Source organism: Trichosurus vulpecula, chromosome 8 (genome assembly GCF_011100635.1).
Source record: "Trichosurus vulpecula isolate mTriVul1 chromosome 8, mTriVul1.pri, whole genome shotgun sequence".
NCBI lineage: Eukaryota > Metazoa > Chordata > Mammalia > Diprotodontia > Phalangeridae > Trichosurus > Trichosurus vulpecula.
Window position 1 is genome coordinate 256,708,340 of NC_050580.1, and position 14,649 is coordinate 256,722,988.

The 14,649-nt window shown below is 37.1% G+C and overlaps 1 protein-coding gene across 1 annotated transcript in view; it reads left to right on the forward strand.

The window, feature by feature from the left end:
• Positions 1-3,811, forward strand: part of TRIP11 (thyroid hormone receptor interactor 11) — a 103,667-nt gene extending 99,856 nt beyond the window's left edge. Inside the window, exon 21 of the mRNA XM_036734419.1 lies at positions 1,347-3,811. Within this exon, the coding sequence (XP_036590314.1) occupies positions 1,347-1,567 (221 nt within the window). The 3' untranslated portion in view covers positions 1,568-3,811. The remainder of the gene's footprint in view (positions 1-1,346) is intronic.
• The last annotated feature ends 10,838 nt before the right edge of the window (positions 3,812-14,649 follow it).

Sequence of the window (14,649 nt, forward strand, 5' to 3'; positions counted from 1 at the left end):
GATGGAAGAATTTTCACTTTGTGTTATTGAAAAAATTACTTCAGTGGTCACTTAAGTTATTCCATTTCTTAACTGAAAATATCCTTTATATAGGGAGGGAAATGTTGATTGTTCTCTCTTGTATAGATGGTTCAGATGTTTCATGGTGATCTAATGAAAACCCTTGGTGTTGGCTCTATAGCTACAGTTTGAATTAAGGATAATTTATGCTTGGTCATTCAGGATTTGGCATTTTGAGGTACTTTCCATGGTTGTACTATAACAGGATTTCCTTTTCTCTAAAATTGGGCTTTTGCTGGTGACAAATAATAAAAAAAGAGGCCAGTGGAAATGCATGTGGTGGGTTTGAATAGACTGCAACACATTGTCAACAGTGACTTGCAAGGAAGAAGTAGCATGAATAACCAGAAAATGCACGATCAGAAAGGGTAACAGACGGACAACTTAACACTTGTATCATGACATGTTAAAGACCTAGAGTCTGTAGTATATTTGTTAGGTCTTCTATGAAGGATTTATGGGAAGATGCGACCAAGAATTACAAAGGATGAGAATGCGTGCATTGTTTGTGATCTTTTTTCTTAGAGGAAATATTTACATTAATGAGGTCACAGATTCATTGAAGAATTGCATTTTTCTTACTGTTTAGATAAATCTAAACTCAGCTATTTTATCTTTTTGAGTAGGAAGGTGGCAGATAAATTTAAAAATTGGAGCCTTTTTATATCTTAGTCATTACTAAGTTTTGTAATATCAAAATTAAATGATATTTAAATATAAATGAACCTAGTAGGATAGTAGATCACTTGAAGCTTTTCCAGATTGGTAAGACTTCCCAGACCTAGAGTTCTAGTGGCATAATCTTTGAAAAACTCACATCACTTCCATATCACAATAAAGGATTTGAGTTGTACCCTGTCTCCCCTTGGAGGATAGTATAATAATAATAATAGTAAATATAATAAGCCATATCTATTTCCCTTTGTTATGTTCATTCAGTCCTTATTTCAAAATATCTGCATATGTCCTGTGGAACTTTTAGTTACCTCTCAAATGCATATATCTCCATTTGTATAGTCGAGAAGCAATATTCTTTTGAACAGTTAGAGCATTAAAAATATGCTGAATATCACATTGGTTAAAATTTATACGGACGTTGAATTCTTTAGAGTGTCTATCTCTTCCTTTTTTAAATAGATTCAGAATTCATGTGTATTAATCATGTTTATGTTACTATAAATATCAAATTTTGCAATTTTGCTACATTTAGAGAATAAGCTTATGCTAGCATGAAATGATTTTTATTAAGAATATGATGCTAAATAAACCGTATTCTTATATCTTAGATGCAAAAGGATCTGGAACCAGTAGAAGACCAGATGTAAATCCATTCTTGGCACCACGTTCTGCAGCTGTACCTCTAATTACCCCAGCTGTGCTTGGAGCCGGTGGAACTGGGCATCTCCTTATGAAGCCCATTTCAGATGCTTTGCCTACATTTACACCTCTGCCAGTGTTACCTGATAACAGTGCTGGTGCTGTGCTCAAAGATCTCTTAAAGAAATAGATGATGCTGAAAACTGAGTTAAGATATAGCACTTTAAAGAAGTCATGAACACTATTTGTAAATAACTTTACCACAAGAGGCCTTTTGAAAAAGTCATGTATTTGTTTTCATTTTTTGCTTATTTCTCTAAATTTGATTAGGAAGTAGTGTATGCTTTTGGGAATTGTATATGTCCCAAATCAAGTGCCCATTGCCCAGTATTTTTTGTTGTTTTGGTTTTTGCCTTACTGATTCTGCAAGCTCATTTTTAGCTGATAGAAATTTGGTTTGTCTTGGTTCTTAGGAAAAAAAATTATTTGTAGCCAAAGTACAGGAACTTTGTAGCTAATTCTAGATTTCTTTGTATAATGGAGAAATCAGAATCAAAGTATGTTCTAAGCTGCTCTAGAGCACTTAATGTAGGCAGACCTAAGAAAAGATTTGAGGATTTTTTTCCTTTTATCAATTATGAAAGATTTAAGCCATGCCAAAGTGGAATGTGCTGCTTGATTCTGAGAGTTAATATTTCCAAGAGGATGGCCTATTACTGATATCTAATATGCAAAAAGAAACCATTTAAAAATGAAATTCTAAGGAGTCTGTCCAAATTAGAAATTCCTTATATTTGTTTTTTACTGGCTTGTAATTATTGACATTTTTTAAATGAGGCAGTTGGTGTTATGTCTAGTTGTATTATAACTGTAGTTGACAAATAGATGGAGTAATGTAGTTTAGTAACTATATACAAGTTAATTACATAACGGTACATTTAGTTTCACGAGACCATTTTTTTCAGATTCGAGGGTTTTTTGTGAGACACCCTAATCTAAGAAAGTCAAGTTTTCCTGATGGTTGTTTTTGACTGTGACACACTCTAGACCACCAGCATTAAGAGTTTGAAACTAGAGAAAGAATATTTCTTTAATTTTGTATAAAACCTTCATAAAGAAATAATGCCGACCTGGAATTTGATTGTACCAGGATGTTAATATTTGTATTAGTAGTTGAAGATGTACATTTAAAAACACATTTCTTGCCATTTTTGTATATTTCCATGTGGATTTAAAATGTAAACATCTGTATAGAAATGAAGTTACTTATCCAAATATGTAAATAGGTCTGGTTAATGCCAGAACTGAAGCTGGTTATTTGTAAATTTTGCTATAATTAACTGTATACTTTATACTCTGTGAGACAGAATGGAAGATTTTTAATTATATGTGGATATGTATAACTTGCCTTTCTGGAAAATTAAATAACCTGGAATAATGCTGTCTCATATTCAGCTATCATTTAACTTGTTTTATCATCTAACTAGTTTTATTATCATTCCTTGTTTAGTCTATGGAAGTTATCATTCAGGTTCTATATTAGAACTGTCACACTATCTATTACGGTTTTCCATGGTTTCCCCATGAAATTTTTACTGTTATAGAACATATTTAAAATACAAAATTGTATAGAATCTTCCAAAACAATAAATACAAGTTCTTTTTTTTTCATTATTTAAGTGAAGATTAAAAGATACAATTGTTCAACTTAAATTTTTTCAGTGAACTGAACATAACTCCATTCTTTGTGTAAAATTTATTCAAGGTTTTTTTGGATACTTTAGAAATTGAAATGAGGTTTGTGAAAATTTCAACCATTATTCAGTTAAAGTAACTTTTCCATTCATCACTCATGTTTCTTTTCTAGCCTGAAAACATCTTAAAGATTATGAATAATAATGAAAGAGTTCTTACAGTTTTTGAAATTTGCCTTTTGGAAATTTGTTACATGTCTTGAATATACCAAAGAAGCAATAGGGTTTAAAACTCATTTAAGAAATTCTTCTTATTTTTGGAGTCTCACAATAGTGTAAATCTCTTTGTTCTGGTTTTGTTTCTTAAATGCACCTTGTGATAATAGTTTGAGTCGGTGAAAACATTTCTTACTCTTGCTGAAGCACCATTTCTTTAGAATAACAGAAAAAGCATTTCCTAAATGTTTAAAGAAAACTTAGGACATATAAATTTCTATTTGGTGGGGAGGGAGGAAGAAGTGGAGTATGCAGAAATGTTATTTCATTGTTTTCTATCAGAAAAGAGATGTATGATGGATGCTAGAATGACTAATGATGACATTTTGGGTTATTTCTTCTCCAGCCCAAGTTGTTTTAGGTTTTTTTCTTTCCTGTGACTTAAAATAAGTATAAAAGTACTTAATGTAGTTATGCACTGACTACTTAGCTACTATAATAAAGAGTGCAGTTTTACATAGTTATCATTTGAATGACAATTGTCTTTAAAATTATACTGATTTATGTGTGTTATTACAACTAACTTCCCACTGTTAGTGATTATTATCAGTTTAAATCTTTTTAATGGCAGTGTCATTCTCTTCTCACATCTCCTGCTTTTCTTCTGAAACCTCTTAATGTTGAATGAATGAGTGAGTGAATGAATGAAAAGAATAAAAAAAGATTAAGCACTTACTGTGTGTCTGGCATGATGCCAGTGCTATTGTTTCAGAAGTGAACCATCTGTCATTTTATCAGAAGGGACACAGTTTTAATGTTAGTGCTTAAACATTGCTGAGCCTAAAAGTGATTTCGCTGCTTTCTTGGATTTAAGCTTAGTGAAAGTTTGCGGTTGAATTCTGATTTAGAAGCCACAGTTTTTTCACAACATTCCTAATTGTTGAAGCACTATATTACAATTTAAAATTTAACCAGTCACAATTAAAAACAACCCAAAACATAATCATGCACCATCTGACTGCTTGATTTCTGCTTGCTTCTGTAATGGGTAAGAATTTGGTCAGAAGAGGCAAAGAATGGTTTTGTTGCAACCAGCTATTTTAAAAAATTAGCTTTTTTTCCCCAGGGCAAAATCCCTCCACTTTTCTTTCTTAAACAGGGAAGTGCTATCTATTTGGAGAAATGATGATCAAAACAGTTGCCAAATGAATAGGAAAAAAACAAAAGCCTGTGGCTTGGAGAGCAGTAATCAGAACTACTTTAGAATGCTAAAATAAAAGTAAAAACTTTTGAATTGCGTTTTTCAAAGGTAATAAGATTTTTTTGCCTCATCTGTTCATTTAAAAGGTCTTCCACTTGCCAAAACTATTTTTAAGGTTTCATAAATATCACACCAATATATTTAAAGAGAAGCATGTTACTCTGGGGTGGGGGGCACTTTTAATCTTCTGACAGTTGTGCTCATTTGTCGTCAGCCTGTAAGATATAATTTTCAAAGTTTCCCTTACCTAATACTGGAAATTTATTTTTTTAGGTTTTAGAGGAATAGTTTATTTGAAGGGCTGGAAATTTATAACATAGCCTTCAGATCAGTTTGTGCTTTATTAAGTCACAGGCCAATGTATTTCTGAACTTCTTGGGAGCATTGCAAGTCCTAAAAGCTCCAAACAAAGATGATATATGTAAGTTGGCAATGTATAACACAATAAAAAAATTAGCAAGCAGCTGCTGGCCTTTTCTTTAAGAGGGAGAAAAATGACTTACACATGTTGTTTACAGCAGCAATGAGTGAACTACTGCACCCAACTTCCGCAAGTTTATAGTTGAAAACCAGATATTTCCAGTTATGTTGTACAGTGTAAGCTTTGGAAATGTAAGTATAAAAGTTTTTTTGCTTGTAGTTTCAACAGATCAAGATGATGTATTAAAGTATGAGAAATGGTGAGGAAGGGGGTCCAGTTACTATGGATTTCGGATTGTTTTCCTACTGCCTGATATAGGCCAGTTGGTAGGTTCTTAATTCTTTAAGGTAATAGACCAATTGATGAATTTTATCTTTATTTTCCTATAATTTGATTTGTGTGAACTCTTAACAATAATAAAAATCAATATATCTATTAAGTATCTACTGGATCCCAAGCACTATCTTAGGTATTGGGAGGAAAAGTTTAGATAAGAGATAGACCTTGCCCTCAAGTAGTTTGTAGTACAGTGAGGACTTAAGACAACAATACATGTAGCTAAAATAACCAATATTTAAGATAAAGACATTAGAAAGTTAGAAACTGAACTGTAATTTTAAAGTCCAAGAAGTAAGGTAACCTTACTGAGTGGGGATCAGTGAAGGCATCATGGAGGAGGCAGCATTTGTATTGAGATTTAGAGGATGATTAGGGAATTCATCAGGGAAAGATGGGGAGGGAGAGAATAATACAGTGGGTTGAATATGTTCAGGCTATGTATGGGGGGGAAGAGAATAGTTAGGTTTTTCTGAGGCATAAGCTGTTTGGTGGTGCCAGAATATGTAGTGGAATTCCAGGTAGAGGAGTTTGAACTTTACTCAGTGAATAACGGAACCACTGATGAATTTTGAGCATAAAAGACATGACCAGATCCATTCATAACAGAAATTCTATTGATAGCAGCATAAAGATAGATTGGAAAGTTAAATAGAGTTGAGGTGGGAAAGGCCCACCTGTAAGGAGGACTATACCATCGTGAAAATCCTGGATCCTTTGCACATCTCTGTTCTGCCAAAAGTACTAAGAGAGCATATCTGTTGTGGAGTCAACCTGAGTTTAAATCCTGGCTCTGTTATGTATTCCTTGTGTGGTCTGGGATGAGTCATTTGTGTTTCTGTTTTGTTAATTAAAATGAGGGTTAGATTTGACCCTTTCAGGCCCCTCCTAACTTTAAACTCCTGTGATACTAGTGGTTCAGGAAGGTATTAACTGGAACCTTTATTAAGGTGATGGAAATATAGGATGGATATGAGAAGCGTTGGGGAGGTAGGATAGGAATTATAAGTGATTAAATATTGGAAGTGAGGAAATGGCAGAATCAAATATCTATGCATGGGAGACTTACTGGTGCCACGGTACTATGGGCAGAATAAATAAATTCTGAGGGAGAAGAAGGTTTAGGGAGAAAAATTAAGCTACACTGGGAAGTAAACATGGAAGTGCTGTTGGGGACATCCTGATGGAGATGTCTTATATGCAATTGAATGGAGATAAGAAATGAGGTTTTATTGCCAAAAACCTCATACTAGTTAATCAGAACAGTAGTAATATGATTATTTCATCTCAGAGGGTCATAAGACAAACTATAAAGCAGATTAGAACTGTTAGTACCTTCAAAACTTTGTTTTTAATAGAGTAGTAGATTTAAAATTGGAAATGACTGCGTCCATATATTGCAATCTCCTCATTTTATAGATGAGGACATTTAGATTAAACGTAGAGGTTAAATGACTTACCCAAGATCACACAAGTTCTAAGTGGAAGACTGAGTATTTGAACCCAGGTCCTCTGACTTTAGAGTCATTAATAGCTGACATTTCTCATTTGGTTATTACAACAAGCCTCAGAGGTCGGTGCTGTTCTTATTTTTACCGTTGAAGAAACTCTGGCTGTGAAAGAGGTAATTGATGCTATGGGCCACGTATCTAAGAAGTATCTGAGGAAGGATTCACCCCCTGATGTTCTTGGGCACTTTTCTTACTAAGTCACACTATTCACAATAGAAGTGGAAACACTGTGTGTAGAGTTTTGCAAATCTTACAAGACTTAGAAGTCTTACAATAATTTACGTAAAACTATTATTAACAATAGTAGTAGTAATTACCTACTCCTTTGGGTCATGTCAGTATACACGTTACTCTGAACTTCATAATATGCTTTTGTTTCACTTATGTAGATCACCCTGTATCCTGGAAAACCATTAAACTAAAAAACAACATATACGTAGTAGTTGGATGAAGACTTTTAAAAAGTGAATAAAAAAGGATGATTTAAAGTGAATGCTTTGCATACCCCAGGACTAGTTTATTAGTTTTGTCCCTAATGTTGAGCCTTTATATACTTGAATAACAATGCTCTTGGCTTTAATCAGAAAATGTTTTTAGAAAATTGTCAAAATACTTTCTCTAAACTATCTGATAATCTTTAGCAATAGACTGCTGCTCGTGAAGAGAAAATGGTTTTTATTTTTATTGCAGTTGATGACATTGCATCAAGTTGGATTTGAATCAAGAATTGAATAATTTAGATAGTTGGAAAATTCAAATCTTAATGATTTGAAAATATGCCTGATACTTTAGAAGATATCTAAAAGTAGATTATTTCCTAAGACACTGAGAGTCTTGATCTGTATGAAAAATGGGGCATTTGTCATTCTGTTCTGAAAAAAATGCAAGATATTTAGATGTTCAGAGAAACACCATTAGGTAATTTCCCCAACCAGCTGCTGTTGACTCTCAAGTGCTTTTGGATATTTTACATAAAAATGACAATACTTGACGTGGCCAACAGAATGGAGGACTAGACATTTTCCCCTTCAAATCAGGGACTGAAACTGATGACAAATGAATTTTTCAACATGGGAATAGGCTGAGGCAGTTTTGAGATCTAGCCTTTAGGGGATCATCAAAGTGGAAGGAGTCAGAAAGTGAGCATTAGAGGAATATAAGGGAGAAAAAAGATGGAAGTCACTAAAGGACTCATGAAGAAGAAAAAAACTCAAAACCTTGAGAAAAACATAAATCAGCAGGAAAGATAATAATAACAGGAGAGAAGATGGCTTCCAGAACATAACATCCAAACATCTCTGAATAAATATTGCAAGCAAAAGAAAAATAATTCACCTGATGAGGCAGAGGACCCTGTGGACCCAAGAAAGCCACTATATAACCACTTCAAGATATTCCTTAATGGTTCAAGAGAAAAGTAAGATTCATGAAAGCAGAATTTATATTCTATAGAACAGAAATAATTGGCTGAATAGAAAACTTGAATCTGTAGTAGTGAGTCTATCCAAAGAAGTGACAGAACAACTGGTTGGAAATAGAAATATACAGAAATGAGAGGGCAGCTAGGTGGCGCAGTGAGTAGAGCACCGGCCCTGGAGTCAGGAGGACCTGAGTTCAAATCCAGCCTCAGACACTTGACACATGTACTAGCTGTGTGACCTTGGGCAAGTCACTTGACTCCAATTGCCCTGCCAAAATAAAAAAGCATTTTAAAAAAAAGAAATATGCAGAAATGAAGAATCTGGAAGAAGAAAAGCAATCATGTTAAAAAAAAAAGTACAATTTCTGTATAAGCAAGCATTGATACCAATGACAGGGTGTATAGAGACAACTTAAGGATTGTAGGCCTCTCAGAAGAACACAGTAAGTCAAAAAACCCAAACATGATGGCGGGGATGGAGGGGGTAGGAAGAAAGCTGCCTAAAACTTCTGAACATTGAAAACCAAGTGCTAATCAAAATAATTCACACAATGGCTTCAAGAGGAGGGGGAAAAAAAAACTGCTGAAAACTCCAGGAGGTGGTGGTTGTCTTTAAAAATTGAAATGATCAGGGGAAAAACGTTCAAATTTAAAAGAAAGATTGCTCAAATACCAAAAGACGATTCTGCACCTACCAGAAACTATGGATGGGAATGGAATAATGAATTCCAAAGAGCAAAGGAGCTCAAGATGTACCCTAAAGTTATATGCCTTGCAAATCTAAACCTAATCATTAATGATAAAAAAGATGTTTAATTAGAGATCTCTGAGACATTCTTACAAAATAAAAAAAAAAACCTAAATGTGAGCCAATTATTTTCTTTGTCAATACACTAGACATCAGAAATATTAAAAAGGTAAATACAGCAATTAAGGAAGGCACAGCTAACTAAATTATTCTGGGGAGGGAGGGAGAGATAAAAGACACCTTTGGTGTTAAAAACAATAACAACAAAATAGGGGACTATTAAGAAATTTCTAAAAGTATGCAAGGATACAGGGGTAACAGCAAAACTTAAATAGAAGTGATAAGGGAGGAGAAGACTTGAAACACCATGGATTAAACGTCAACACCCTGCCTAAAGATGAATCAATATGTCTTTGTAACTAAACTGAAGAATGGTAGGGCACTTAAAAGGGTTTGAGAGTGGAGGAAGAATATAGAGGAGAATATGTAATGTGTCCCAAACAAGTAATTTGTAAACAAGAAAAGGGAAATAACCCCTTCGATCTCAGGAAGCTGTAGGGGGATGGATGAAGTGGCAAAGGGAGGGATTTCCTCTCAACCCAAAAGGGAGGGAAGGGGGGAAATCTTGATTCAGAAGTGGGAGGGGTTCCACTGAAGAACACTTCCATATTGGGGGCAAAAGATTCTTGTAATGGCAGAAGGGGTCCTTACAATGGGGTAGCCCACAGGAATTTTGCACTTCATTTTGCCTCTGAGCATGTTGTCCCACCAAAGAGAGCATTCTGCCTCAAGGGAAGTGGAATCAAAGTTCTAAGGTGCAATTGTCATTGAGAAGCTTGGGAGGGCATGGACCCAGAGAGTAGATTTCAAGGAAAATGGGGAAGCGAACAAGCAAACATGGGGAGTTATAAGAACCAGGAGAGAGTACTGTCCTGAACTGCACAATAAGAGACACAGGAGAACTTCCACCATGAGCCATTATTTCTGTCCTCATCTACAGGAGCTGAAGCAACAGAAAAAAGGAAGAGGGCAATATCTACAAGGCAATAATATAATATCTATAAGAGGGAAGGCTTACAAGTTTTAGTTTCATGAGGACTGGAGAGACTAAAGGAATAAAGAACTAAAGACAATGAATTGAACTAAAATAGAGAATGAGGGAAAGAAATTCTCTTTATAAAAGGTGCAGAAAATGAATAAAAACTAATAAAAGTTGGAGAAGGGGGATTTTTACCTAATGATTGACAAAAGAAAAGGGAAAAATTAGATAAAAGCCAGGAAAAAAAGGAGTGAAGTAAAACCCTGCAGGGAAAGGGGTTATAAATGGGAAGAGTCAAGCTTAAGGTGAGGGAAAGACTGTAGAAATAATATTGCTTTCAAGTAGATTAGTCAATAAATATTAATTGCTCACTATGTGCTGGGCACTGTTAAGCACTGCGAATATAAAGAAAGATAAATGACAGTTCCGGATCTTGAGGAATTCACAGTCTAGTGGGGGAGACAACATGCAAATAACCAGGTACAAACAAGCTGCAGATAGGATAAATAGGAAATAGTCAACAGATAGTCATCACTAGAGTTAAGAAGATTCAGGAAAGGTGTCTTGTAAAAGGTGGGATTTCAGCTGGGACTTGAAAGCCAGGGAAGCAGAGATAAGGAAGGAGAATATTTTGTACATGGGGGACAGGCAGGGAAAATGCCTGGAGTTGAAATAGAGTCTTATGCAAGGAACAAGGAAGATAATGTCACTGGATAGAAGTGTATGTTGGGGTGTAAAGTGTAAGAAACTGGAAAGATGAGCAGGGCAGGTTACAAAGGGCTTTGAATATCAGAGTTGATATATTTGATCCTGGAGGTGACAGGGGGGCACAACACTCATTTAGTAGAGGGTGACACCATTAGACCTGTGTTTTAAGAAAATCACTGACAGCTGAGTGGAGAATAGACGGAGTGGAAAGAGCAGGTAGACTAACCATTCTATTGTAGTAGTCAGAGAGGCAACAAGGGCCTGGTGGCAGTGTCAGAGAAGGTTTATGTGAGAGATGTTAACAAAGATAAAATCAGCAAGACTTAGCAAAAGATTGCTTATGGAATGGGTGGAGGGTCAGAAAGACTGGGGAGCTGAGGATGACACCTAGGTGGGAACCTGAATGACTGGGAAGATGATGGCACTCAATAGTACTAGAACATTTTGGAAAGGAGACAGGTAAAGGTTTAAGAAGAGGGGGGATAATGTGTTCAATTTTGTGCATTATATTGCCAATGCTGTATCTACAGCAGGTGCTATGAATATGCTGGTGTATTTACAGGTTTGAATTGCAAGATATAACAGACTCTAGTTCAAAGACAAAGTCAAGACATTGATTCAAACACTAAAGAGCCAAATCCATCATGGTAATAAAAAAGTCTATACGCATTACCAATGCAGAGAGAGTACCTCTATCCCCAAGCCTTCCCTCCAACGGGCTTCCCCACAAACAAGCTCCCCTAAGCACAATCACTCCCTCTCTCACTCATGCTAGCTGCTCTGCCTGCCTACTCTCTCCCAGCTCTGACTGCTCTGTCTCACTCACTTCCTGCTCCACGCATTCAGTAAGCTCCTCCCACCACAGGCTAATGTGACTCAGGCTTCCAGGTGACTCAAGCAGGTCATAGAGACCTATTAATGGATGGGAAAGATATTCCCATTGCATTAACATTACAGACATGTTGCATTTAAGATGTCTTTAGGGCATCCTATTTGAGATGTCTAACAGGCAGTTGGAGATGCAAGTCAGCAGGAAGGTTAGGGCTAGATAAGTAGATTTGAGAATCATTAGGATAGAGATAATTGAATCTATGGGAGCTAATGGGATCAAGGAAAATAAAGGGAAAAGGGGACAGAGGACAGAACCCTGTGGACCAGCCAAGGTTAGTGGGAATGACCTGGAAGGAAATTCAGCAAAGGAGACTAAGAAGTAGTTGGATAGTTAGAAGAACCAGGAAAATGTAGCATCCTGAAAACCTGGAAAGAAGAGAGTATCGGTGAGAAGAGGATGATTGACAATGTCAAAGAATGCAGAAAAGTCAAGATGGATAAGGATTGATGAAAGGCCATTAGATTTGGCAATTAGAAGATGGTAATTAACTTTAAAGAGAGCAGTTTTGGTTAAAAGAGGCTGCAAAGCCAGATTGTAGAGAGTTAAGAGGAGAGTGAGAAGAGAAAAAGTGGAGACACCTATTGTAGACGGCTGTCACAAAAAATAGGAGAGGTATGAGATGATAGCAAGGATAGATGGATCAAGTGAGGGGTTTGGGGTTTTTTGAGAATGGGGGAGACAGACACGTTTGTGGACAAGGAAGCAGTCAGTAGACATTGAAGATAAATGAGAGATTGAGAGTGAGAGGACGGCAAGTTGGAGAAGACAGGAAAGAATGGGTCAGGTGCATGTAGGGGCATTAGTCTTGGCAAGTAAAAGGGTCACCTCTTGTTGTGGAATAGGGGCGAAGGAGGAGATAGTGTTAGAATGCTTCTGGGTTATGTGAGGTGAGGAAGAGAGGAGAATGGCCTCAGTTTTTTCAGCAAAAACAATAAGGCAATTTTCTCAGCTGAGTGAGTTGGAGCGGGGGCAAGGATAATTTTGGGAGAGATGAAAAGGTTTGGAAAAGCTGCTGTGGTGAGTGGGTTAGTAAATTAGGCAGATATAAAGGGATTACCTTGTTAGCAACAAGGGTCTAGTTGAGGTTATGTAACAAATTTAGGAGGAAGCTAGGTGGTACAGTGGGTAAAGTGCTGTGCCTGGAGTCAGGAAGACTCATTTTCCTGAGTTCAAACACTTACCAGTTGTGTGACCCTGGGCAAATCACTTTACCCTGTTTGCCTCAGTTTCCTCATCTGTAAAATGAGCTGGAGATGAAAATGGCAAACCACTTCAGTGTCTTTGCCAAAAAAAAACTTCAAATGAGGTGACAAAGAGTTGGACACGACTGGAAAAGGACTGAATAGAACAAATTTATGGTGGACTTAGTCAGCATGGTTTTGTTATTTTCTCTACCTTTGCTCATCAGCACATGTGTAAGAGTGAAGGCAGCAGATAGTGGGAGAGCCAAGGCGGAGGCTTGGCAGAGCATCATTAGTAATATGATTAAGGGACAAGGGACACAAGAGAAGATTGTGCAGAGTTCAACTACTCAACCAATGGATCAAGATGGGGAAAGGAGAGGCTAGCTGGTGCAGGAGTGATAGCCTGGGAGACAACTGAGGATTTAAGGGATTAGAGGTCACAGTGTAGGTAAAGAACAGAGTTTGGCGTTGCAAAGCAGAGGGAGAGATGAAATGACAGACTGTGATCAGATAATCAGAGTTCATGAACACAGAAGTGGTGCATTTGTCAGTGATGGCAAGATCAAAAGTATGACCATCTTTTTATATGACTCTGGTAGGGTGGAGGAGTAGGTCATGTGAAATGAGTAATTTGAGGAACTGTGAAGTTAGGGTGTTTAAGAGAGTATCAATATATATGTCGAAATCCTCTAGAATAAGGGCAAGAGTATGGGAGGAGAGAAAGCTTGTGAGCTACACACTAAATTCATTTGGGGAAAGCAGGTCACTTGACCTGGAGCTTGGTAGACAATAGCTACCAGAATTTTGATTGGGTGATAGAAAGGGATTTAGTAAACCTCACGGATAGGGAAATTATTGAATGACGTGATAGAGGGTAAACCTAGAAGTGGCAGGAGGGAGCAAGGAGTATTCTAATTCCCCCACTTTGACCAATGAATTGAGTGAAATTGCAGCCAGTGTTGGAAAGGGGAGCCAAGGAAGTTGGGTCGTAGGAGGGAACTCAGTCTCAGCGAGAGCCGGGAGATTGAAAGAGTGGAAAATGAAAGATTTAAGATGAAAACAAATTTGTTGCCTATGGGGCAGACATTCCAGAGAATACAGAGGAACAGGTGGATGACTTTGGGGTGGGACATTGGAGAAAGTGAATTGAAGAGGACGAAAATAAGGCATTGGGGTGTGGGAAGTGAGGAATAGGGTTTGAATGATAACCAATGGGGGGTCCATATCACTGGGCTGGGTAAGGCATAATGGGAGACTTTGTTAATCATTAAGGGGAGATTTTTGATAGATTTTTTGATGTCCCCAGGGCTTTGACTTTATAATGAAGTCCTTTCAGGGCCTTAGGCAGTTCAGGGAAGGGAACAAATACTTAGAGCTGGAAGAATGATGCTACTCTCCTTCCCCCGAGCAGAAGACCAGGCTGGAGACTTGATGGAATGGTATTTTTTGTCTTTTCTTGAAGGGATGGGTCTGGTGCTTGATGGAATGGCACCCTCTTCTCACCACAGCAACAGGAGACTGGTGTGATGGAATGACACCTCTCCTCTTCCTGTGGGAGACTAGAGAACAGGCAAGACAACATGCCTGGGCATGACAGAATGGTACCTTTTCTCCTCACCACAGAGACAGGGGATGGGTGTGATGGAATGGCTCTTCTTTTCTTCCCCTAAGGGAGTGGAGAACCTTCATCACAGCAGCATGAGACTGGTGCAAAGAAATGGATTGTTACAGATCTAAAGACACTGCAAACTCCAACCCTTTCTCATAATTGTGGCGCACGAGACAAAGGGCATACAAATATGGAAGAAGAAGGACTGAACTAAAGACCCAAAGTTCTGTCTT